Source organism: Zophobas morio, unplaced genomic scaffold, assembly GCF_036711695.1.
Source record: "Zophobas morio isolate AGI-343-1 ecotype UQ-CSIRO unplaced genomic scaffold, CSIRO_AGI_Zmor_V1 ptg000140l, whole genome shotgun sequence".
In the NCBI taxonomy this organism is placed as follows: Eukaryota; Metazoa; Arthropoda; class Insecta; order Coleoptera; family Tenebrionidae; genus Zophobas; species Zophobas morio.
The window spans coordinates 82458-105872 of record NW_026972244.1 but is presented as its reverse complement, the minus strand read 5'-3'; the positions used below and the strand labels follow the sequence as shown (position 1 = coordinate 105872).

Here is a 23415-nt window from a genome sequence, read left to right as displayed (position 1 = left end):
AAGTTGCCAGGCTCATGGACTCCCACCGTGAACCGTTATTGTAAATTTAGAGCGCCTATGTTCATACTCTTTTTTTTATTCTTCTTAAATTAATTTAATGTTCTTTAATTTATTTCAGCCTGTTTTTAATTCCCTTTCAATTGGGCTAGTTACAAATCCTCTGATATTAGGTGTAGTAGTGTCAAAAGTCAGAACCTCCTACGACCAACACCGAATAACAAATTATAGAAGGTCATTCATTTCGAAATATAATTAAAATTATTTATTTTGATACTTATAATTTATAATACGTATTATTCTCTACAAAAAAAATTTCACCTAACCGTTGTGCTGGGAAACTCTTGGCTAGAGAACTACGTTGGTATTTTTGAGGGCGAGACTTTATGCAAAATCCATTAAAGACCCAAAATGAAATCATGTAGTCGGGAAACAAATGCTCTTAGCGCTGAACCAACTTTCAGTCCTGGTGAGAATAGACTTAGGTATATAACCTGTCCCACTCCCAAATTAAATTCTCAGATCTGGGCTCTTTAGCCACTCTTAATTGCCCCCATTGTTTATTGTTGATTAACCTTCGATCGTTTATTATATATAAAGTTGTCCATTGTTATTGTACCTCCTCCAAATCAAATTTTTTCTGCTTTTATATAAATAAGTATCAGCCTTTATAATTTTTGTACAATAGATATCTTTTTATTAGAAAAACGGCCTCCAACAACTATTTACTAAGTTGCCTAAAATATGTTGATAAATTACAATACAATTTTTATGTAAAATAAAAATTTTGTTAACACTCATTGAAGTTATCCTCTCCTAACAAAATGTGGTAAAAACTTAATTAACTTTGTGGACTTAAAACTTATTTTAATTTAACCACATGTATGACTTTATTAATCTAAAATTGCACCACTAGCTGAATGTGATGTTAATTCATTCATTTTTAAAATATTTTTCAAGTAAATATCAATATTTGGGTATTTAAACAGTGCGCTGATTTTTTTGTCACAATAATAGGATCGGACATATTAAATATGTTTACTTTCTAACTTTTTTTTTGTAAATCCCAGGCATGGATTCCCGCAGTGGGTTTTGCGGAAAAGGAAGGATTAGCTAAAAACTTAATTCTTGCCGATGTTATAGAAAACTACTTGAAAGCTGCCTACTAGGTCGAGTACCGAGTCAGTATACGCGGGCAATCCTTGTCGGCTAACTCTGAACGCTTCTAATTAATTTTTGTGGTTCGCTATAATTAGATTATATGGCGAATTTTAGAAACTTTATTCTGCTTTCTGCTATGTTAGGACTCGTTACTCAATAACATTTCTTTCTCTATAAGGTCTTCATTTATTAGTTTAACCAGTTTACCTAGCGATTTCCTCAATAATTTTTTATAGATGTAATCTCGTAGAGCATAATGCAAGTGTTTAAATTTAACTCTCTCCCTTAAAAGGAATATAAAAGGGAACATGACAGCTAATGAAACAGTCTTTTATAATAATAAAAAAATGGTTCTCTCCTCTGTTCAGTAGTTGAGCATTTCTTTTTTCTTAATCTTTTTTTTTAAAAAAAAGTATTCATTCCATATTCAGTCAACAGTGATATATGAAACCAAACTAGAAATTTTAAAATTTTAGATTGTTTATGGTATATTAAACTTAAAAGGATAAATAAGACTGGCATTGGTTAATCTAAAAAAATTGCTTTAAATTCACTAATTTAAAAAATTCTTAGATTTCCCACCACGCTAAGTGGGAGCCCACCTTAAAGTACAGGAAACTTTTGACCTTTTAACTAGGATAGCTCGGAGGTTTGAGGGCCCGGACCCTTACTTTTTTTTCGGAGACCCTGTGGACCACTAGATCCCTTTGGACTTAGGTCTTAGATGAGCTCAAAGGTACAGGAGTTGGTTTCTCTTTGAACCCCTCTAGATTTAGAAACTTTTTGAACTTCTCAGCCTTCGGGAAATTAAACGCGTCCTTCCCCTCGCAAGCGATGGACCCTTGTTCTGTCATGATCGATTGCAACTTCAAAAAAAAGCGCCGCCAGTTGGAGGTGATTAATCCATTATAAGAGTACATAGGTTCGACATCTAGTTTTTACTTCTGTTGTCTGTCACTACAGGTATTTTTCATATGAAATTTTTTAGCTGAACTTCATTACCCCAACATATCCGTGCAAAACTTAGGTCTAAATTTGAATTTAACCACTTATTCATGAACACTCTATTATTCTATTCATGGGCTGTTACAAGATTTTAAGCGCGGCAGTGTAGATTTTTAAATAGTATTTTAAATATAGTAGTATGAGCAAAACTTTCATGTAGTTAAGCTTTTGAAAAGAGACTAAGTATTACCAGTGATTTTACCGGTTTAATGTAATACTAATATTAACTGAACCGATAATTTTTATATTATAGTAGATAGTTACGTCGTAAAAGCCTTTTTATTGACAAGAAATACCTAATTTTTAATAAATGAACTTAGGAGATACATATTATTTAACAGAGAATTTTTAATATTAAAAGACCAAAATTTAGCTTATAGAGTTATACTATGGCGGACTGAATACGACGTTACTTCAACTAAAAGTAAAAAGGTGAAGTAAATTTTGACGGGAAAAAAAGAGTATTTAAATTTATTGTCCCGAAGTGGAAAGAAGTACCACAAAATGGGACAAGAAAAGAAATTATGTGCTCTCTCAAGTGACTAAATTATGTAGTAAGAGCACGTGGTTAAACATTATATACAACTTTATTTAATCATAACAAGAACACGATTAAAACAGAACAGAACCACGAGGTGTAAACATTCCACTTTTATGAGAATAAACTCACTGAAAACACCAATTTCCAGCTCATCAATAAAAAATGATCCTGAACGTAAATGTATATCACAGGGAGAGGGCCCTATCAGTTTATGAATTACTTATATTAGGCCTTAAAAATTTTGCTTTAAAGGTTTCTGTGAAGAAATTATATATTTTACCTTATGCTATACTCTATAATTAAATAGGATTAAGAAAAGACCAGAATAGAAGATATCTGATATCATATTAAGCGTTTGCGAATTTACACCTTTCTTTATATTCCTAAGGGTGTATTAATACTGGTATACATGATCAAGTACTCCACATATATCCTGTTGGGCTTATGTGCCTTTGTTACCAACCAAACTGTACTGTACTTGATAATAATGGTAGGTTCAAGAGCTGCAAAAATAGGTAAGGAGACTAATGATTATGAAAGCACAGATTAATAAATTAATGAAACTTTATGAAATCTTTAAAATTGTATACACTTTCAAAGCGGTTTTAGGTGTTTTTGAAGACAAAGTTCATTTAATTATGTCATGAAATTGTTATTAATTATTTTTAACGAAAGCGTGGTTCTATTGACGCTATTAATTTTGTTATAAATTTTACTCAGGGGAGCGCTAAAACATTCTGTAGGTCTTTCTTAGTTTTTAACTAATATATCGTCAGAAATGCTAAGTAAACAAGGGTTATGACCTCACTAAAAATATTACTTTGTTTTTTTGGTAACGTTATACTCCACAGAGCAAGTTTATTATATCTTTTCTAAGTAATATCAATTGTCGCTTTATTTATGACTAGTCCAACTATTAAGGTCGTGTTGAAAACAAAAATTAAGCTACAAAATTAAAGTTATGCTTCGTAAAATTAAGGTATTAATTTTTTTCAAAATCACAGAGAGTTACTAAAAGAAAACTCTAATTAAAATTAAATAGAGTTCTGTTAGTTTTACAAAAGGAAACTGGCCATTTCGTCATTATTAATAAATGACTAATAATAACTTGTAATATACCGGTAATTGAATGTTAATAAACCATATCAAACTTACATTTTATAATGTTGACCTGTAGCAAAGTTTTAAGCATATATAAGTATTATGTAGTCACCTTTCTTAAAATAATAATATTATTTAAAATGCAATAGCAAGTTTAGCAATATTATAGTTGGTTCACTCTTAATTATTTCTAATGATTTTTACACATTTTTCATTATGGAAATTAGGTAGACTTTTTTATTTCTTGTAATACAAAATTTTTTAATTCCTTGCTTACTCTTTTGTAGTTATTTGTGTAGTTGGGCTACCACTACCATGCCTAAGCTTTATTGATATTACATTGCAAAGCTGCTCCAATATTTTTACAGACAAGAGCTCAGAAAGTGGTTTGAACCTAGCTTCTTTAGACCTCTCCAGTCGACCACAAAATAATTTTTAGTAAGTTCTCTAAATTTTGTAGCTTTTACATTTTGCTTATATAAAAATTATGGTTATACTGTTTCTTCTATATAAACTGACTTAACTTTAAGTTAAAAAGTCAATATTCTTTTGAGGAAAAGTATTTTTCTCACCTAAAAAACCTTTTTCTGTAATAATCTCCTTTTTAAGCCAATTTTGTAATGGCAACTGGAAAGATGAAATTCCAGAGGCTAGCTTTACCTGGGTAAATTTTTTTAATTTCTCTATTTTTTCATCTACTTATAGTATCTGCTATTTCATAGAAAATTAATAGTTAATTTACATTCTGTAAAATATAAATTTTTAATCCAAAAATAATACTATACTTTAAACTATAGAATGCTCTTGAACTTGCACGATTAAATACTCTTCATAACTTAAGAAATATAATAGGTAATCTCAGCAATGAGGGACATACTGACCCCTCTTCTGATTTAGGTGAATGCTCTATAATAAAATGAGGCTTAGATGTGAAAAAATTTTAATTTTTTGGATGTGTTAAAGATATGATCACTATCTTTGCTTTTATCCGTTAAAGGAAAAATCGCCTTAATCTGGACACGTGCGATGAACGTTACTAATATTGAGTTAGATGGGTTGACCTCGATAACGGACTTATTTGAAGATCTCGATAGCATTTCCTCTCTCACTGATTTCGTAAAATTTGTAGCCAAAGCACACAGGCAAATCTTCTTTTATGCCCTTGTGTTATTTATAGTTGACTATTTAGGAGATACTTATTAAACTAATATACTAAAATTGATGTGTTTTTATGTAGAAACGGCGTCGAAATATTTTTTAGGTGCACGGCTGACACGAATCCCCACGATAGTCAAACAACCATTCCGTGGATCCACGAAGGGAAGCTCAGTTTACCAAAAGACTACTACCTCGATCCAGACCACGTATGCCTTATAACTTTCTAAAGCTCCGAAGGAGATGGCTGTTACAAAAAAGACTCTTACTCAACTATAGCGGAAAAGATATATGTTTAACGTAGCCCTAGAAAAAGTGATGACAACTTAGTTTAGTTAACAAAAGTCATCTTTCCTATGAATATTAAGCATTCTAAAAACTCATCAAGACTATATACTATAGAAGGAGATCCGCAACGCTTATGTCGCCTACATTAGTGAGGTTCTTAGCTTGGCTGGTTCACTTACTATATAACTATATATATATACAAAGAAATTTGTCTTTTGTCGTTAAATAGAACTGAGGAATGGCGATTCGGTTGCACAAGAGATAATACAGCTGGAAACAGAAATTGCTAATTATACGCTATCAAAACTCGAGAAACAGCAATTTAAAAAGTTGGTATCTCTTCTGGCAATGATTATAAAATAATCTGCGCAACTTAACTTTTATCCGTGGCTCAGGAACTTTCATTTAAAAACGCTTGACCAGCTCCCTTCCAGTTGGTTGTGGCAAGAATACTTTGAAACTTTAGGTGAGGGCTACCTTGAGTACAGTAGGATTAGTGCACTGTGTGTCATAAATCCAACGTAATTCACCATACTTTAGTTTACTGCTGTCCCTATTTTTAATTTGTTTTTTTTTTCTTAAGATTTCTGGAGTTTGTTAGCGGCCTTCTGGGGGAGAAGCTTAATCGCTTAGAGTTGATTCAGAAATACGCTAAATGTACCATGCTTTCCTGATCGTGCATTAAAGCGACATGGAACTTTGGCCCTTTTTGCAGGGAAGATACTTCTTACTTTCTCCCCTTTTCTCACGAAGGCTTTTTCTGCTGCGCATTTCCGGTTTTTTGGGGAAAAACTAAGGGTAATTGATTTTTTAACTCTCTAAGTGGCGCTTTCGACCTTCTGTTTCAACCAGGGTCAACCGGAGCCCGAGGAACGCTGGGTGTGGTTACTAGGTTATTTAAATCAGCACGCTGGCCATCTACTTGGGAAACTGTACTGTGATGCGTGCTTTCCCTCGTCCTCCAAGGAGCACGTGATGGGTGACTTGCTACTATTATATGTTTACTGATAAAGAATTGAATGCGTTGCTAAAGAAATAGCAAGGACCGTCATCGAGGAGCAGAAAAAATTAATTTCTGAAGTTGAGTGGATGGAAGACAACACTAAGGCCCATGTTGGACTCTATTATTCATTCCCTCAATTTTCTATGGATAACTCATTTTTTATAGGCTCACGAGAAGTTGAATAACCTTTTGCTAAAAGTTGGTTGCCCAGATAATTATGAAGACTACAGCACCTTCACACCCTCTAAAAAAGACAGTTTTGTAGCCATCATTCGCCAGCTTTCTGTGTTCAACATGAAAACGTCTCTGTTTTATTATTATAATAAGCGAATATAAGTAAATCACAATATTTAAAGGAACTTACTTCTTGCAAATAAACCCACGGATCGAGAAAAATGGTTGGTGGCGCCTCAAGAAGCCGATGGCTTTTACCACATCTTTAGGAACGAGCTCAGTACAGCAGTATAACAAATATTTTAAACAGTAACCACATAAGATACGCACGTGCAGTTCTTCCCGCGGGTATTCTGCAAGGCTTTTTTTACGACCCGGATAGAGACCTTTGCGCCAACTACGGAGCTATTGGAGCGGTGATCGGCCACGAATGTACTGGAAATAATTTTTTGACAGTTATTCTTCCCTTATGTTCTTCCATTCCTCAAGTTCAACATCCTATAATAGGCATACACGGATATGATGAGAGTGGAAAGGAGGTAAACTCTAGAGGAAATATGGTTAATTGGTGGTCCTACGCAGATACTATAAGGTAATACCGACACTTTTAATATTTTCTTAACAGCTCATTATTTCTAACACCCCAAAGGTATAAAAGGCGTGTGCAATTAATTGTAGAGCAGTATTCCTCGATAGAAGTTACTGAGAACCACTTTATAAACGGCCAACTCACTGTGGGTACGCAGAACGAAGTTTCTTATAAACCCCCATCATCCATAATATTCTATATGTTTAGGTGAGAACATTGCCGACATTGGAGGACTCAAATGCGCCTACCACGCTATGCAGACTGCTCTTAAAAAGCACCCGGAGGCGAACAGAGTAGTGTCCTTTAGTCCACTTTTCGCTTTTCCTTTCTTTTAAATAGATATCGCATAGATTCTAGATAATTTTACTCCTGAGCAACGGTTTTTCGTCTCATGGTGCCAGCTTGCCAGAGAAAAGTCTCGGGAAGCTTTCTTAATTCACGTTTGGTTAACTAGATATTACCTTTTACTTTGTCTGAGTCTGATGAGTAGGGGCTCAATGTAAGTCAGCATTCACCCTTAAGAATACGGGCAACTCAGCCACTGAAAAACTTGGAGGAATTTTACCAGGCTTTTAACGTTAAAGAAGGTGCCTAATTTTCATGTTATGCAACAGTTTCTTTTTATAACTTTTCCTATCTTGAAAGGAGATGAAATGTTTCTTGAGGAGGATCTAAGAGTTAATATTTACTAAACTATTAAGCACAACAACATAATGAGGCGGATTTCCTTATCTGGAAATCTAGAAAGCTACTTTTACTCTTTAGCTAATCATTAAAGAGCGAGATTTGTCCTTCTCCCGGGTTTAGGGTTTGTAGTAGCCTAGTGACTAGTAGCATTGCCGCGCATACTCGTGGCTGGGGATTCCATCCCCACCAACCCGACTTTCTTTTCGGTCTTTGCTGGTTTTACATTTAACTCGCCCCCATAAATTTTGAATTACCCAGTGTTCTACTCGCAGGCGGAAAAATTGGTTTTATCTTTAGGTAAAAGCTTAAACTATGTTTACTCTCCAATTCTTTCAAGTTGCCTATTATCAACTGTAGTGAGAATTTATATATACACAAATATATAACGTGTATTAACTATTCGGGAATTAAAATAGTAAACCTTTTAAATTTTGTAAAAAACTACCCTAAAAACAACTATATTAAAGTTGTGATATATGCAAAAAAAAGCTTTTTTATTAGTTTTACTTTGTTAAAGATTCAAGACATACCTTACCTTCTTCTGTAAATTTACTTTCAACTGCTATATCCCTTATATTTTTTTAATAAAGGTTAACTATTTAAAGTTCCCTTATGGTTATCCTAAAATAATTAAAGTATTTTTTGGTGTAAGTAGAGTAAGTTATTTTTCCGCATTAATAAGAGTTACCCAAAAAAATGAAGCAGTGTTATACTAATTCTTTTAGTATATACAGGTATTAACAGGATTTTTTCGCTTAAGCGTATTTTATAGAAGCATTTACTATAGCCTATTTTATGTAGAATGCAGCTCCAGGGATTCATGAGAAAATATATAGTTCGCAAGGAGCTTATAGAAATCTTTAACAAAACTTAAAGTGAAGAACACTTTTAGAAATTCCGTGCTAATAAGCAGCATAAAATATTATTAATGCTTCTAAGGTTTGGTCCAAAGAAAGTTACGTAACAGGCTTTATACTTTAATCATCACGAAGGTTAAGAGTTGCCGCCGAAAATAACCCGCTGGCCATTGCAAACTCGGTATAATCTCGAGTAACCGCAGGTTTAAATACACATTGGCTTAAAAATCACTAGTAGGTCAAGCAACTAGAATTTCGGTACTTTAGTTGAATCTTAAAAAATTTCCTGAACTGCCTTTAGCAACTAGCTTTGGTCCTAAGCAAATAAAGTCCCGTCGTACTTTTTTTCAAATGTACTTTCTACCCGATATGCTCGTGTTTCCAGAAATTTTTTCTTAGTTTGCCCTCAATACACCCTCACCCCCTTTTACGATCACGCTTAGCTTAGCTTTGTTATAAATTTCTGTAGTGATATGTTAGTCGATAGCATTTTCTTTAGCTGCTGAAAAGGTCTACCGCGTAATCATTTTCAAGCTTATCAACCTAAATTACTTTTAAATTGCCAATATTAATACATCACTCTAATATTTATAAGAAACTTAAAGGTTTTGGTAATGACGTACTTTCATCATATTTTGGTAACACTTTTTCTCTCCAAATCTTTTGTTTGCAACTTTGAAGGGGATAGTCCTGCCATATTATTGGCCTCAAAAAATATTATTAATGATTTAGTAGCACAGAATAAGGACATGACTGTGCTTTACACTTTTCATAACGTTGGCTCAAAGTAAGTTTATGTGATCCTCGGCATCCTTCTCTTCTTAAGTTAAAAAATATATAGAGATGCAACGGAAATTACAGTCCATGAAGAATCTTTTCAAGAGCCGGACTTTGAACTTAAATTTGGCGTAGAGTCGTTCGAGATCCCAAGATTAAGAAAGTATCACTTTTTCTCACGTCAGTATTAGTTTTAACTACAAAATCTATTTCAACGAAAGAAGTCAGAGCTTTACCCACGCAATAGTATATACTGTGAAAGCCAAAGAAGGAAGATTAGGGCCCCCTGCCACCTCTTTCACATACTTTAATGGAGAGGAGGTTCTATTTAAAGGTTTTAAAAATAATTTATATAGCGACCAATATTTTACAAGACGGTGACCGCCTTAACAAGTAAACCACAAGAGCGAATAATTGTTTCGGAAAACTATTTTATGCATAAGTTAAATAATCACTTGGTAAGTTATATTAAACGCATTAGCTAATTTGTACTGAAAATGTTCTGGTGAAAACATTTTCAATTCTAGGCATTTGAGCTTGGCTGTCTTTTATAATTATTCAACTCTAATATTATACTTCTTTCACCGCTAAACATATTTCTAATTATCCTATTTATGTGTCCGTTTCTATTTGGAAAGGCCGAATGGTTTATCTATGGAATTCTTGCACTTGTTTTTCTTTTTATCATCCCTTTATACTCTTACTATTCTCGAGCTAAAAGGAATTATGCGCATTTTTCAAAAAAAGCAAAATGAATTTCCGGATTACTATGAAAAATTTAATATACATACGGCTTAATTAAACTAATTTCTACTAACTACTTGATTATTATTTAAAGAACTAATGATCACACCGCCGTTTCGTTTATATATAGTGCTGCGGATTGTGTTGCTTACGTGCAATAACAGAACACCCGACACTTGAAGGGACGCTGCAACTCCAAAGTTACCGATATGAGATTTACCACGCGCTGCAAAGCAGTGAGAGCGCGTGGGGGTGTGTGTTTACTACGAATAAAGGCGTTGCGGAGCCTGGATTTATTAAGCTGTCCAGCCCTCACACACCGCCTGAAGCACACTTACTCACCAGCCGTCTCTTTACAGCATAGAAATATATCGATATTGACCGTTTATAGTTCATGATCCACACGTGAAGTTGCGCTTTCCATTAAGCTGTCAAATACTTACAGTAGAGCTCGTATTCACGCACTTGATCCGCTTTGAATCTGCAAAAAACAGTCAGCCAGACCGACTTGGTATAAGCAAAACCTGCCTGACTTCGAAGGGCACTTCGATGACTGCTTCGAAACCCTCGTCAGCGGTGGGCATCTCAAATCTAGAGGCGGTAGAGCAGTTAAAAAGGGGTGGAGGGCAGGAAGGAACGGGAGGGAGGACCTTCTCTGGTACACATTTAAAGCGATGTCACCCACGCGAGGTCGCCCGCCCGCCGTCAGCTCCCTAAAGATGTCGTTGCTGCCGGTAAAACGAGTAAGGCGGACTGGATTAGAAACAGAGCAGAAGGGAAACGCCACTGTCTGCAGAGGTCGCGACTCGTGCTGAAGTACAGACACCGCGCTGCAACGCCGTGCTTCCGGGCGAGGGCAAGAAAGAGACCCCGCTTGCTCGATTCCGCATTGGTGTTATCTGGACGACGCACGTAATAAGTGAGCTGTTTAAGCTTGAACGGCTCAGCCATGAAGGCCACCAATCACGACTTTCTCTCTGTTCCCAAGAAGACGATCACAAAGATCCAGGCATCTCTGCAGGCTCCTCAGTGTGTCCTTTCATAAAATCATCGCCAACAGAAATCAAGCTCGGTACTTTTACACGTTACCTGGTTGATTCGACGGTATCCAAAAGGCACTAAAAAGTTTTCAGTAAAAAAAGTTTTTCCTGCACCCTTCCAAAAAAATAATATTTCTTAAAAGAAAAATATTCAAGGTTATACTGGGGAGCCAACGTTAATAAGAAGTTCACAAGAGTCCTTTTCAAGGACAAAAGGAGGAGCGCGGCTAGTTGAGAGAGGAAGCAACTTTGGGTCGGGCCCTTTAAGAAACTATTAAGCGCAGGAAGGCTAAAATAGGATAATGAGTAACGCCTTTCCACTGGAAGGGCTGCGGGGGCGCGTTCAAGAAGAACTCCTCAGGGGTGTGGAACTTGCGTATATGGAAAATAAATATAAGAGGGTGGTTCAGGCTATAGTTATTTCCCACACACAGTGAGTCCAACGTTAAAAGCAAACTTGCGATCCGAATCGGAAAAGTCCTTTTTTGCTCCCACTTCCCATCCTGCTGGTTAATATCTCCGGGAATATTTCCGTATATATATATATATATATAAATTCGTAAACACCTGCAGGTCTTCCAGCAGCATCTCCACAGAAAAAGCTTTTAGATAAATCTAAAAGTATTATTTGAGAATACCATAAAATAGTATAGTAAAGAGGAAACCAATGTTCACTTTGTTATACAGTTGAACAAGAGACCACATTCCAGGTAGTGGTTTTCTTTAATAAAAATTAAATTTTACTTAAATTAAAGCAAAGATAGAAGACCTATATTTATCTAATGCCGTGGCCAGAAAACATTGAACTGGTACGCCAACCTTTCAAATAAATAAGCAAACAGTTTTAAAAAAAGAGAAACTAAAAAGTGCAATAACTTATAAAAATATACCGCCTTTAAAATTTGCGCAACTTTTTTCTTCAAAAAAAATTCAGGGACTTTTTTTTTGGTTATTCCAAGTTGATTTGATATAACAACTATTTTATAACTTTTCAAAGAATAGAAGTGGAATAAAAGTTACAAGCATTGCACCACTTACCCGTTTTTGTATAGAAAATCTAGCTTTTCGACAACTACTGGAAATGTAAATTTCCAATCATTTTCGTTTACCGAAAAAGCTTTACCGCTCTTAGTGGTTACCAGCGTATGGTCCTGTTAAAGATAAAGGTAACTAAAAAAAACTTGCGAAACTAAACTATCAATAATTGTTTTAATTTTGTTAAACAATTTTTACACATGACTAAGTTTACAGCAGAATCGAGAAACCAAATCAAAGGCTGCAATCTTATTTCTTTGACTTTCGTCACAGGTTCCTATAAGTACTGTCTCTTCTTTGAACCATGTCACCTTAAAAAGGTCCGCCGTAAATGCGCTAGGGTTGATAACTTTGAAAATTCGGTCAATCTTTAAAGGTACTTTAGATTTATTTTTTACAACTTCTTTTTGTATAACTTTATCTTTAGTCGCTAAAGCAGACTTACGGGAGCCCATCAGGTAATAAAGTTAATACAGCACAACAAATTCAAAGGTAGTAGGATTCTCGCTTACCCAATGGACCCGGCAGGAGCTGATCACACAATAAACTAAATTTTTTACACGCGCGTAGTGTAATTAGGAAGAAAATAGAATGATTAAGCAAGTCCAAAAAAGGTAATTTTTAATGGTGTAAGCTTTTTGAGACTGCGTTTTTCCTTAAGGGCACAGCTATTCCAAGTGCAATGCAATTCGATAAAATAACTTCGCTTTAGCCCTGTATTACTATAAAAGTATGAGCGTTGTGGATAATTTTAAATATTAGGCAGAACTAATATTTTTAAATTTACGGTTAACAGACCCTTGAGGTGTGGATTTCCTTTCCAAGAGTGTTGTAATAACTCAACTATTACACCAATTAATCTTTATTATATATACTGATATCTAAGAAATAAACGGGATGAAAGTTTTTCTTTAGACAGGAGAAACAACCCTCGCATAATTTTTGTGTATATCTCTTCAATAAATTTTTCTTCTTCAAAGTCGATGCTGTTTAGTTATGTAGTCCCCGGTCAGGCTCATTTTTCCTAATCACTGCACCCCCACATAGGCTTTTGTTAGAGCTATAAGCACCATGTGACCTGAGTATTTCCGTTTGGGAAAGCTCAAGTTTTAATAAGCGTAAGAGCCGACAAGCATTTATACACTGACTTTTATACAGAAATACCAATAGCAATAACTCATGGCCAGTTTAATAAGGAAAAATATTAGTCAGTAACTTTTTAGCTTTGAAAATACTGTAGAGAAAGGCTTATTTTCCATAAACTTAAAAGTTACTATGAACAGCCACAAAATCTTACAAGTGCAAAGAGCTGAAGCCACCACTTTTCTTTCACTTAAAAGCGAAAGGACTTTCAGTTGAGCTTCGTAAATAATCAAATTGTTTGAAGGTTTTACAGTTAATATTTAGGTGAGTTTCTTACGCGCAACTTGTAACAGTCCGTCTTTTAATGTAAACTCGATATTCAAGTTCGTTTAATTATCTATACGTGCAACTTACAACGAATAAGTTTTATAGTTTGACTTTTTAAACTACATAATTCAGGGCCTATTACTTCCAATTTCCCCAAACTTTAAAAATCAAAAGCAGTATAAGTTTTATAGAGGCCTCACAGTTTTAAATAAACTAATTTATTCCATTAATCTAATTAAAAACTAATATTGAATGGCCCAATAAGTAAAACAAATACAGCTTGCGAGTTAAAAAACTTTTACTTTAAGGTTATTGATTCCTCGTTTATTTTGATTTAATAAATGGGTTGTGGCTCAATACGGTAAAGGCGAAGAATCAATTTGTTCTACATTCAACTCGTCTATCCATCCCGCAGGATGCGTTTAATAGAGAGACTAGAAATAGTCAAGGGAAAAAAGTCACGGCTTCTGCACGCAAATTAAAAAATAATTCCTACGCACATACTTTATGGCACAAAATTATTGGCAAAGTTTACTAATATTTTTAATATTTACAGCAAGTTAGCTTATCATAACAAGTTAGTTTATTCCGTTGCTATCTGTAAATATGGAAACCTACCAAAACGATATATTTTATTGGCGGTAATAAGCGTCGTATATATTCTTTAAGGGATAATAAATGTCGTGGTTTACGTGATTTTCTTTATCAGTTGTAAGTGTTATGCTTCTCTGTGATGCCTCGCACGTGAATTCAAATATCAGCTTTGTACCGTTTTCGCCCAAAAAGGCATTCACAGTTTGGTCAAAAGGAATTAAAGCGGTCATCCTACAGAAAAGTACACTAATACAATACGTAAAAAACGGCAACTACCGCAGCATTGACCATTTCAAGTGAATGTCTTCTGCAGTGGAGCGCTTCCTCCTTGTCGTGGTGGTGGGATCGGGCCGCCTCCTAGCAGCCAGTGAAGTCCCCATCAAACTGCTACTTCTCTTAAGCGAAGGCACGAATTCCGTCTTCTTCTTGGCTTGCGCGAATAATATATATCTTTTGACGATTATGAGAAGCCCGCTGGCAGATTCGTGAGATAAATAACAGCGAAGTAACGTACTTGTCAAAGAGAAAACAGTAAACAATTTTCTCGCGCTTCTTTACTTCAGTTTTAACCAATATATACTGTTCTTGAAGCAATTCAGCATCTCTCGGAGCCGTGACGCTGAACGGACAATCTACAGCAAGAACAGGCCATGAGAAAGGCACGATAACCACAGGAATGCCGTCTATGCCTTTAAAGTCGATCTTTTTTAAAGCAGCTTTGTTGGTTCCCACTTTCTTGGAGTACGCGTTAATGCCATTCACAGCATCGTTCACTATAACGCAGTGTGAGAAAAATACACAAGAAATCTCTCGATAAAAAAAAACCGACGTCCTGCAGCTTCAGCATATTCTTGTAGCTGTTGTGGCTTTCATCTGTGTAGTGGAGTATTTCTCTTATCAGCAAAGGATACCTCGACCAAAAAAAGCTCGAGAAATATGACTCAGAACGGATCGCAAACCTACTTCGTGATCCGCTGAAGAGGGCGAATGACGTAAGCGTTGAGTCCCAGCTTGTCTACGCTGCTGTTGTGGCTGTATGCCAAAGCGTTCATGAACGACGTAAAAACTTCGTTTTCTTTCAGGGCCAAGATCTTCATGTTGGACTCGTTAATGGTTTCTATTTGCTCGTGGTAATTATCATAGCTGCAAACAGAAACATTTAGTGCATATATAGAAATTTATATATATATATATAGCACTCTTACAGTTTTTCGAAGAAGGGAAAACATACAACGCTTATATCATCTAATGTAAGACGGTTTATAATATAAATAAAAAGTTAAGAAAAAAATTTACTGTAGAGAGGGAATTCCTGTTTTTGAAAGTCATCCAACTCAGTTAAAAACTTTTCATTACACTTATGAATTTCGGTTATGCGGCCTAAAATATTTTAAGAAAACTTAAACGGGCAAGAAAAAAAAAATTGTAGAATAACGAATGATTTATGAAAAGGACTTATTGTCACAACTAGCAGTCAACTATGAATGAGTGTTTTCTATAGTTTTTCTAGAAAGCAAGGCGGCTCCTACTCCTTAAAACACCACACTCCTCAAACATTTTCGAAGCTGCGGTGAACAACTATTTTATACAGTATATTGACATATAAAAATATACCAAATATCTGGTTTGTCTCCTCCAACGTCAACACTTGTAATTTCTTCAGCTTGTTATAAATATTTTTTATTATAAACTCTAAGTCCTTCACATATTGTCTTTCACTAGTAATAAATTCATGGATGCACTCTTGCCTTGAGACGACGCGTTATGACTTAAACACACCAAGTGCGGATCAAACACTAAAACGAAAACCTTTGAATTTCCTTTTTAGATAAAGTAGGTAGAACGGCTTCAACGCCTGGTTGAAACTTCCATAGCTTCGAATGGAGTTCAGCCAAGCCCGAAGTAAACGCAGGACTAGAAGGACTGGAAAGAGAAGAAGGAGCACATTTAATAGAGGAATCAGAGGGCTGGGGAGTCGCAGAAACTTGTCTTTCTCCTTGGTTAAATTCGTTGACAATTACGGTATTCCTTTTGGATGAGTTAAATAAATTTAAAAAAAAAGATGGAACTCCTTGATCTTCCCCAGACTGAGCAATAGGTTTTTTTTCAGAAGTCATGTAAACAGTAAGAAGGTGGTAACATCCTACATAAGATTGAGTTAAAGAAGGCTAGCGCACTTACATAGAAAGAAATACCTCATCAAAAAGGTAACCTCAGTAACAGGCAGACAGTTACAGTAGATATAAAACGCCCTATGGTAGGCGAAAGCAGACTTCAACGCTGATCTTTGGTCACGCAATCAAAAGTGAAAGATTCAAATCTGGCCTATGCACTACCTTATTATTAACGTAGCATTACTATACCTTATATAGCTATCACCGGGGAATCGAGAATTTAATATTTTATTAATTCTTTTTTTTTAAATATATATTTTTAATAAAAAAATTAAACCAAATATTTTTTAATTTCTACAAAAGTATAGTGATGGGTAAATATCATTTATTCGTGTTTCCTTAACAGTTGGATAACATATATATCAACATAATACGCAAGCAGATCCTAATTTTTTGTAATAACTTTACTATATCTTCAGCTGAAGGGCACCTACTAATGACCTCGTATTAACCACTTAACTTAAAAGACAGATCTTGTATCACCCTTCTTTTTAATTTTAATTGTTTACATTATATCACTTATTCTATCTGTTGTAGATCCCAAGATTAGAAAAATATATATATTTCCAAAAGGGGGTTTATAATTTATGTGGTAGGTGATAATGGAATGAGTTCTATATAAATCAATAAATTTTATTAATGCGATTTAAAACTTTAAAAAGTTAGGCTTTTACAAAAATTATGCTGGATTTATAAGCTTGGTTCTCCGTTTGTTAAGGCAGAAAAGACCAAGCATCATTTTAGTAGCTTCAGAATGTGAAGGTAAGCACTGTATAGCGTGCTTTTAAAAACCCTTTTCTAATAGTCATTTATTATATGTATTAGAAAGCCCAATGACATTATTAAAAAGAGCTGCTAACTTATTCAAAGATCTTTTGGGAAAGTAAAAAGTCTTTTGAATCTAATGTATCAATTTTGTGACCGACAGCTAAACTCGCCGGTTTTCAAGGGGTCGTGGTCTTGCGCCCATGGTCTCCTCTCCCAGTGGTGGTATTTCTGCGAAACAATAGACAAAAAGTGGAATTCCGAGCCCATTATGTCTCCACTACCCTCAGTCTGTCGAGACAGCTATTATACTCCATTAAAGGGTGCATTGGTAGACATAAACCTCCCCGATCCTTAACAAAAAGGAAGCGCTTGTTAATCTTGAAGATAAAGGGGTATACCCTTTAAAAAAAACTAATGAAATCCGTTTTACCACAGATGCCTTTCGCTAGCATAGTTAGACGTACCTGTCCCTGAAGAAATTAGTCGATTACACATAGGTTAAGTTAATTTTATAGGTATTCATATGCATTACAGAATATTTTTTTAAAAACTTGATTTATATAAACCTAAGCTTTACTATATATTTGGTTTAAGCATTCCGACTTTAATATACAGCGACAATAAAGCTCTCATTGGTGTCAGCGGTAAATTAGACCTGAATACACTTATAATAAATGAACCGCACTTAATCATAGAACCTACCTTAGCTAGTAAAAAAATTGCTTCTAAACTTAAATACTCTACTAAGGTTAAATGCAAAAGAGCGGACTTAGTTAAATAACTTCACCATTTCATGAAGACCAAACAAAATATTTGTCAATAGTGCGGTTGATATATAATGAGTGGAAATGGCTTGGGAACATTAAGACCTGCTTTTAAACTGTTTTTTAACTAAATAAATGAATACTATGCAAATTAATTAATTGTACGAATCTTTACAACTTGGGCACACTGTGACAAATCTTTAACTTAAGCTCAATTAACATATATATATATATATATATATATATATATATATATATGATTACATTTAAATAGCGTAGTGAGAAGGGTGCGCGAAAAATTGATTTTCTTCTAAGAAAGTAATAGAGCGAGATTAAACAAAGAAGTCAGAAACCGTAGCCAGGTAAAATACCCGAACAACTCTTACTGATAACTCACGCCAACTTTCTAGCTTTATGGCCCCAGATGAGATCAAGAGTTTCTGCTTTGAGAACTCTAAGACGACGCCTTCTAACAAAATTTTTCTTAATTACATACTGTTGTATTAGTAGGCAACCCGTAAAAATTAATAAAAAAGAAAATTCTAATTTAACTTTACTTCAAGTTTCATTAATAAACCGCTTGAACTTATTACTTCTTGCAAATTGAGCACACCTATTTTTTGTAGCTGAATCTCCGCAAGCGAAATGCAATGGTAAGTTTCGAGGACTAATTAACCGTTGTGCTCTTTTTGACCCTCAGTAATTACATTACCGTTTGATATACATACGTTACAAGGTCCCAAAACCTTTTTTTAATATCAAAGAAAAACAACAACAGTTCAACTTCAGTTAAAGCTATAAAAACTTTTTAGAAAGAACGAAAGAAAGTAGATAAATCAGTAGTTTATAAAGTATTAAACAAGGCGATCAGAAAACCTACCTCAACCATTAAAGTTTAATATTTAGAAACAGTTCTCGTTTTGTAAAATTTTAAAAGTATTTAGGAATTTTTTTAAGTGCAGCGAGTGTCCCAGCGGAAAAGATTCAGAGTTATTTCAAACATACTGTAAGACTACTTTGAGACTTCTATTGGACTTATCGAATAAAATGCGCCACTCAGAGGGAATAGCATTACAACAAACGAGAATCCCCTCTTTTCATAAAAACTAAGTGAATTCCTTCCCTCGGTGCCTGTAACATGAGAAATGTCCCAGGTGTGATTGTGGTTTCTTAACAACAAAAAAATCTGAGCTAGATTCATCTTGGGGTGGTAATATAGTTTTGTCCTCCGAATCACTCTGTGATTTCATCAAAACTGGAAGGGCGGAGAAGAACTAGTATTTCAGATCCATGAGACTCTTGACGAATAGCTGAATTAAGGTTTGAGGTTTTCCTTTTTGTTTAAAGGCCTTTCACTTCTACCAACTAAAATAACGCCCAGTTGTGTAATTTCGCTGTTCACACCACCCCATAGGAATGCTAAAGGAACAATATGAGTTTTTCTTACCCTTAACCGCAAATAAAGATCCTCACCTCCTGCAGGGTTTATCTTGGTTCCCAAATTTCAAATTGAGATAAGATACACTTTCTTCAAGAAATTACTTATGTTTCTTTGACGACTTTTAACTATGTACTCACCACAAATAGTTCAAAGGTTGTCCAGGGGAATAACTCAACCTCTTGGAGTCATAGTACAGAGCTAAAACACAAGCACAAGAACGTTTAATGCAAAACGTAAACTGAGTGCCTTATGCATCAAGCACTTATTTAGCATGTCTGCAGGCTTGTTTACACTCATTCCTACTGCTCTCTAAACCGAGATTCCTCATCTTTCGCTTCAAACAAAGTAAACGTGTAGGAACATGATCGCCTGAGCTCCCACCTTGTAAAACACACCCTACTTCCCTTCCACAGCTCCTCCATCCCGCCCATTTATTTGTATTTTTTTTTAGATTCACTCATGATCTTAGAATAAGAAAGAGGATACCAGGTTAAATGTTGAAAAGGAAATTCACGCAAAATTAAACTAAAAATGTGAATTTTGCAAAAAAAATTGACCTGTATAACTTTTTTATTATTTTTCCAATTTTAGTGATTAAAAATTCATAAGAAACAGTAAAAAAATCCTATGGAGTTTATGATTGCAGAACTGTGTCATTAACCAACATAATTATCAGATTTTCATATACTTCTTTTGATTCCGTTATAAAATAGGTCATTAAAAGACTAATGTACATGTGATAAAACATAATTTCCTTTAAAAAAAATATCGTCAAGGTTCCACACATTATTTTAACTTATAAAGTATGAAATACGTTTAATTCTCTATTTTTACAATTTTTTGAGCCTCGCATAAGGGATTAGAAGCCTCAACAATGAAGATGGAGGTTCACATAAAAATGCCAATAAAATTTTATCCCTTTGCCCTTTCTGGGGCATTTAATTATTATGCACTACTGTTTATTGTTGTAATAAGCAAATATTACGGACACTGCTTGCAACCAATACTCTACCATCTAGTTTGACTTTCAGCGGCGGAGACGCACGTGGTTGCCTTGTGGGGCCCGTCGAGGTGTTCTACTTTTAGATAACTGTTAGTGGGTTAGTATTTAGAGTGGGTGTGAGTTTCTAGTCATGACAAGAGCGAGATGCCTCTCATCTCTCAGACAGCTTTTACCCGCTCGTCATTTGAAATCACTTCACAATTGTCTAAATGACAAGAGGGTTTTTCATATGAATTCTCCTTTAACTTTCTTTAAAGGCCTCTTTTCACGGTTCTTTTGCTCCAATTCTCAAGCTACTGAACTTCAAAAAGAAGGAAAAGTAGATTTAAATCTTTTATTAAGGTTAAAGAAGGAAACCCTTTTACCCATAAGGTTATTTATATATTTAAAATTTCTCTGTGTAATTTATTACGTATTTACGCTTGCCATATTTAAGTTTATGTCGTCACGCTCTATCTCAGTTTAACAGCAATTATAATTCAGCAAAAAATTGGCTTATTCTTAACTCGCATGAAATAGGTCTGTTTTACATTTTTATTTTACACAATCCTGATATCACATAAGGCTTATTTTTTAGGCAAAATAAAAGTTTCGAAAGTAGAAAACCGACCCGCTCGAGAAGGGAGAATCCATATTTGTATAACGGATAGATACGCTGTTATGATAGAGGTTTAATTTCCATTTCTTTTTCTTTAAAGAAAAATTTTGACGTATATATTGCTCAGATGAGTTGCGAGTCTGATTTTGTTAGTAAGAACTCTTTATTTATAAATTTGACTTCGAGTATTGCCACTTCTCTAGTGGACAAATTGCATGGTCTCTTGCATTATCCATAAATGTAATTACCTTATTTTACGTTGTTTAACTTAGAGGGTCAATGCAACGATCTCGAAACAATAAAAACCTCTCCCGAAATTTCTCGGGCAATCTCAGAAGCTGTTTTGAAGTTAGGAGAAAAAATTGTTATAAAACGAGCGATTAAAATGGGACGGCTTTAAGCTAACAGGCTATATAAGGAATTAATTTTTTTCACAACTGTAGGACATAGAAGAAGGGGAGATGGCCGGTTACTATCTTCACGAAGGAAAACTGGGAGCGGTCGTTGTATATCGGCAGGTGTCTTTCACTTCTTCTCTATGTTGTCTTGGTGCGGTCTTAAATCGATTCAAGGATGGCCAGCGAGAAAAAAGGTACCGCGTGCGGATCGGAAGGCATCTGGCCTCCCACGTGATTGGACTGAAGCCTCGAACAGTAGAAGAGTTGCACTCGCAGCCGTTCCTACACGATAAGTATTCCGATTTACAGACTCCTACTTCCCACGTAGAGCCTTCCGCCCTTTTGAACTTTCTTAACGTGGTGGACAGGGCGGGCCCTTTCATGTATTCCATAGTCACTCTTATCCTATAGAGTCTCCTAAAAATTCCAAAAACAGTTAGTCATCTGCTTGCCTACAAACTAACAGCCTTTATTGCTCTAAAGATTGTTCTATTAAATGTTCAAGTTATATTAGAAGAATTGGACGACCAAATTCGAAATAGTAACGAGCTCAGGTCCGGGTATATACCTCCACACTATAAGTATTGGTACTTGAAAGTTAGTGAAGACGGGGTAATAGAGCTCGTGCAAAAACATAATCTATTACGGACGAAGGGCTCTGAGCAAGCGAGTTAGTAGACAGTTCTTTTTTTTTGGCACTTGTTTAGAAAAATTTACCTTTTGGGAAGCTTAGAAGAGGGCCCACCTTGACCGTTGCTTAAGCAGAGCTATTCTTAGCTTGAGATTTTGTGCTCTAAACTCTTTAAAGCGGTATAAAAACGTTAAAGAACTTTTTTTTAGTTACTTGTGTTGAAGCAAACTCAGTATCTTGTTTATATTGTGTATTCCTAAGAAAATACCGGTTTTAATTGTTACTGTAATAAATATTATTACTACTTTCACGTCTCATCTTGTGGGAGGGTAACTTCTTCCCGTCCATATCGCGCTAGTTTTGCGTTATTTATGATATTTATTTTTATGTGATAGAAGACCTACCAAACGGTACTTCGAAAAATTGTTACTATGAAGAATCTTTTAGCTCAATATTAAAAAATTTATTCTGGCTTACTTTTCTTTTGATGCTTCTTTGATAATATCACACGTTTATAATTTTTATTTTTATTATCTTTTAAAAGCAAGTTAACCGTTAAGGAATTTCTTGATTTAGAAAAAATTAAAGTTCAAGATTTTATGAGGTTACTTTTTTATTTGAAGTTATTTTGTTGTTTAAGTTAAAATATACTCTATTCTGAGTAAGCTACGCCTTCGTGAATTTTTGCTTTTGCTTTATATATATATGTATACTAGATATGTAGAAATACCTTCTATAACAATTGACTATTTATGGAAGATTATAATTTATATTTTGAATAGGTCAAATTTATTTAATAAAAAAATTTACTTGGTTCAAAAAATCTACTAGTTTTTAAAACGATATTAAAATATTTTATCGGATATTGATAAGATCTGCTACCTTAAAAGTTGATTTTTTTTGTTTAGTATAAATTTTTTAAATTTAAAATTATTAACCTTGTTTTGTTCTCTTTTTTTTTTCTGACTATTCATATATGTATATATCAATTTAAAGTTTCTAATAATATAGATTTTTTTTGCTTTTAAAGTTTTACTAACAAACTAATAGAATTTCTTGCGGCGAAGAGCTGAAAATAACAGAAGACAAAAAATTTTAATAAAGTTCACTTTAGGGAAATCTAAGTTGTATCTTCAGTTTAATGTCTTTGAAACATAAGTTTGCCTTGGAAATTTTGCAGGGCTAAAATTAGTTCGGTAAGTTATACTAAGAAACCAGTCAGATGCACAAGACAACGAATTTTTGGCTCAGGTACACTGGCATGTTGAAGGGTTTTGAGAAAACAATCCATTAGTGTGTGTAGAGTTACAAATTCATTGCAGCCACCTGAAGACCAACTTGTTCTCATAAAGAAGCAATTGTTTATAAAGGTGAAGGGTACTAGTTTACCTGCGAATCTGGGTTTGAAGTTTGGTATATTGCAGTTCGAAAGAACAACAAAACTTTTATCGACTCTTACTTCTTAAAAAGTTTATACTTA

General features: G+C 34.6%; 4 protein-coding genes and 2 long non-coding RNA genes across 11 annotated transcripts; 4 read left to right on the top strand and 2 right to left on the bottom strand.

The window, feature by feature from the left end:
* Nucleotides 1–314: 314 nt before the first annotated feature.
* Nucleotides 315–2185, top strand: LOC135145304 (uncharacterized). Its single transcript, XR_010283399.1, has 7 exons — nucleotides 315–482; nucleotides 1068–1166; nucleotides 1254–1336; nucleotides 1395–1508; nucleotides 1732–1894; nucleotides 1955–2052; nucleotides 2122–2185. It is a non-coding gene; the product is annotated as an uncharacterized LOC135145304 (long non-coding RNA).
* A 1006-nt stretch (nucleotides 2186–3191) lies between these two features.
* LOC135145297 (endothelin-converting enzyme-like 1) lies at nucleotides 3192–8020 on the top strand. Its single transcript, XM_064077418.1, has 19 exons — nucleotides 3192–3219; nucleotides 4803–4947; nucleotides 5043–5169; nucleotides 5363–5417; nucleotides 5478–5577; nucleotides 5644–5769; nucleotides 5832–5905; nucleotides 5964–6046; nucleotides 6101–6227; nucleotides 6282–6361; nucleotides 6417–6553; nucleotides 6608–6705; nucleotides 6762–6857; nucleotides 6933–7017; nucleotides 7075–7163; nucleotides 7222–7307; nucleotides 7365–7454; nucleotides 7505–7601; nucleotides 7660–8020. Exons 1-19 carry the CDS (start codon nucleotides 3192–3194, stop codon nucleotides 7704–7706), a joined length of 1770 nt encoding a protein of 589 aa, XP_063933488.1. The 3' UTR covers nucleotides 7707–8020.
* A 1385-nt stretch (nucleotides 8021–9405) lies between these two features.
* On the top strand, nucleotides 9406–10033 carry LOC135145291 (uncharacterized). Its single transcript, XR_010283396.1, has 4 exons — nucleotides 9406–9498; nucleotides 9557–9656; nucleotides 9710–9793; nucleotides 9974–10033. It is a non-coding gene; the product is annotated as an uncharacterized LOC135145291 (long non-coding RNA).
* On the bottom strand, nucleotides 9429–12647 carry LOC135145289 (bifunctional polynucleotide phosphatase/kinase-like). 6 transcript variants are annotated; one of them, XR_010283394.1, is made up of 17 exons: nucleotides 12385–12618; nucleotides 12158–12270; nucleotides 12010–12106; nucleotides 11889–11938; nucleotides 11785–11840; nucleotides 11687–11734; nucleotides 11552–11625; nucleotides 11433–11490; nucleotides 11283–11380; nucleotides 11169–11234; nucleotides 11040–11115; nucleotides 10867–10978; nucleotides 10730–10807; nucleotides 10608–10670; nucleotides 10462–10560; nucleotides 9572–9659; nucleotides 9429–9510 (listed from the first exon to the last, which is right to left on the bottom strand). XR_010283394.1 is itself a non-coding variant. In XM_064077412.1 (16 exons), exons 1-16 carry the CDS (start codon nucleotides 12607–12609, stop codon nucleotides 10503–10505), a joined length of 1224 nt encoding a protein of 407 aa, XP_063933482.1. In that variant the 5' UTR covers nucleotides 12610–12647; the 3' UTR covers nucleotides 10196–10502. The 6 variants fall into 6 exon arrangements, 4 of the variants coding, with proteins under 4 accessions (XP_063933482.1, XP_063933479.1, XP_063933481.1 ...); XM_064077412.1 differs by lacking the exons at nucleotides 9429–9510; nucleotides 9572–9659 and having other exon boundaries at nucleotides 10196–10560; nucleotides 12385–12522; nucleotides 12571–12647; XM_064077409.1 differs by lacking the exons at nucleotides 9429–9510; nucleotides 9572–9659 and having other exon boundaries at nucleotides 10196–10560.
* Nucleotides 12648–14169: 1522 nt separating this feature from the next.
* LOC135145292 (myosin-M heavy chain-like) lies at nucleotides 14170–16410 on the bottom strand. The gene is made up of 11 exons (XM_064077414.1): nucleotides 16354–16410; nucleotides 15968–16301; nucleotides 15773–15906; nucleotides 15455–15538; nucleotides 15364–15403; nucleotides 15122–15301; nucleotides 14984–15069; nucleotides 14848–14931; nucleotides 14673–14790; nucleotides 14447–14608; nucleotides 14170–14389 (listed from the first exon to the last, which is right to left on the bottom strand). The coding sequence occupies exons 2-11, from the start codon at nucleotides 16273–16275 to the stop codon at nucleotides 14197–14199; spliced, it is 1389 nt and encodes a 462-aa protein (XP_063933484.1). The 5' UTR covers nucleotides 16276–16301; nucleotides 16354–16410; the 3' UTR covers nucleotides 14170–14196.
* A 4025-nt stretch (nucleotides 16411–20435) lies between these two features.
* Nucleotides 20436–23050, top strand: LOC135145293 (elongation factor Ts, mitochondrial-like). Its single transcript, XM_064077415.1, has 9 exons — nucleotides 20436–20680; nucleotides 20745–20827; nucleotides 20886–20977; nucleotides 21034–21124; nucleotides 21179–21295; nucleotides 21351–21424; nucleotides 21479–21597; nucleotides 22480–22539; nucleotides 22986–23050. The coding sequence occupies exons 1-9, from the start codon at nucleotides 20439–20441 to the stop codon at nucleotides 23032–23034; spliced, it is 927 nt and encodes a 308-aa protein (XP_063933485.1). The 5' UTR covers nucleotides 20436–20438; the 3' UTR covers nucleotides 23035–23050.
* Nucleotides 23051–23415: the final 365 nt, after the last annotated feature.

Excerpts from the sequence above, each read along its gene's own strand:
- LOC135145297 (XM_064077418.1), top strand. The coding sequence starts at position 3,192 with ATGGTAGGTTCAAGAGCTGCAAAAATAG. Across the intron at positions 5,906-5,963 it reads GATTCAGAAATACGCTAAAT|GGAAGATACTTCTTACTTTC; the intron begins GTACCATGCTTT and ends CCCTTTTTGCAG. Across the intron at positions 6,554-6,607 it reads TCTGTGTTCAACATGAAAAC|GAACTTACTTCTTGCAAATA; the intron begins GTCTCTGTTTTA and ends CAATATTTAAAG.
- LOC135145289 (XM_064077409.1), bottom strand. The coding sequence starts at position 12,609 with ATGGGCTCCCGTAAGTCTGCTTTAGCGACTAAAGATAAAGTTATACAA. Across the intron at positions 10,979-11,039 it reads CAGAGAGAAAGTCGTGATTG|ATAACACCAATGCGGAATCG; the intron begins GTGGCCTTCATG and ends TGCGTCGTCCAG. Across the intron at positions 10,561-10,607 it reads GAAGTGCCCTTCGAAGTCAG|ATTCAAAGCGGATCAAGTGC; the intron begins GCAGGTTTTGCT and ends TGTTTTTTGCAG.
- LOC135145292 (XM_064077414.1), bottom strand. The coding sequence starts at position 16,275 with ATGACTTCTGAAAAAAAACCTATTGCTCAGTCTGGGGAAGATCAAGGA. Across the intron at positions 15,404-15,454 it reads ACAGGAATTCCCTCTCTACA|ATGATATAAGCGTTGTATGT; the intron begins GTAAATTTTTTT and ends GTCTTACATTAG. Across the intron at positions 14,390-14,446 it reads GAAGACATTCACTTGAAATG|GATGACCGCTTTAATTCCTT; the intron begins GTCAATGCTGCG and ends ACTTTTCTGTAG.
- LOC135145293 (XM_064077415.1), top strand. The coding sequence starts at position 20,439 with ATGACAAGAGCGAGATGCCTCTCATCTCTCAGACAGCTTTTACCCGCT. Across the intron at positions 21,296-21,350 it reads AAAACGAGCGATTAAAATGG|ACATAGAAGAAGGGGAGATG; the intron begins GACGGCTTTAAG and ends CACAACTGTAGG. Across the intron at positions 22,540-22,985 it reads AAAGTTCAAGATTTTATGAG|AATTTCTTGCGGCGAAGAGC; the intron begins GTTACTTTTTTA and ends ACAAACTAATAG.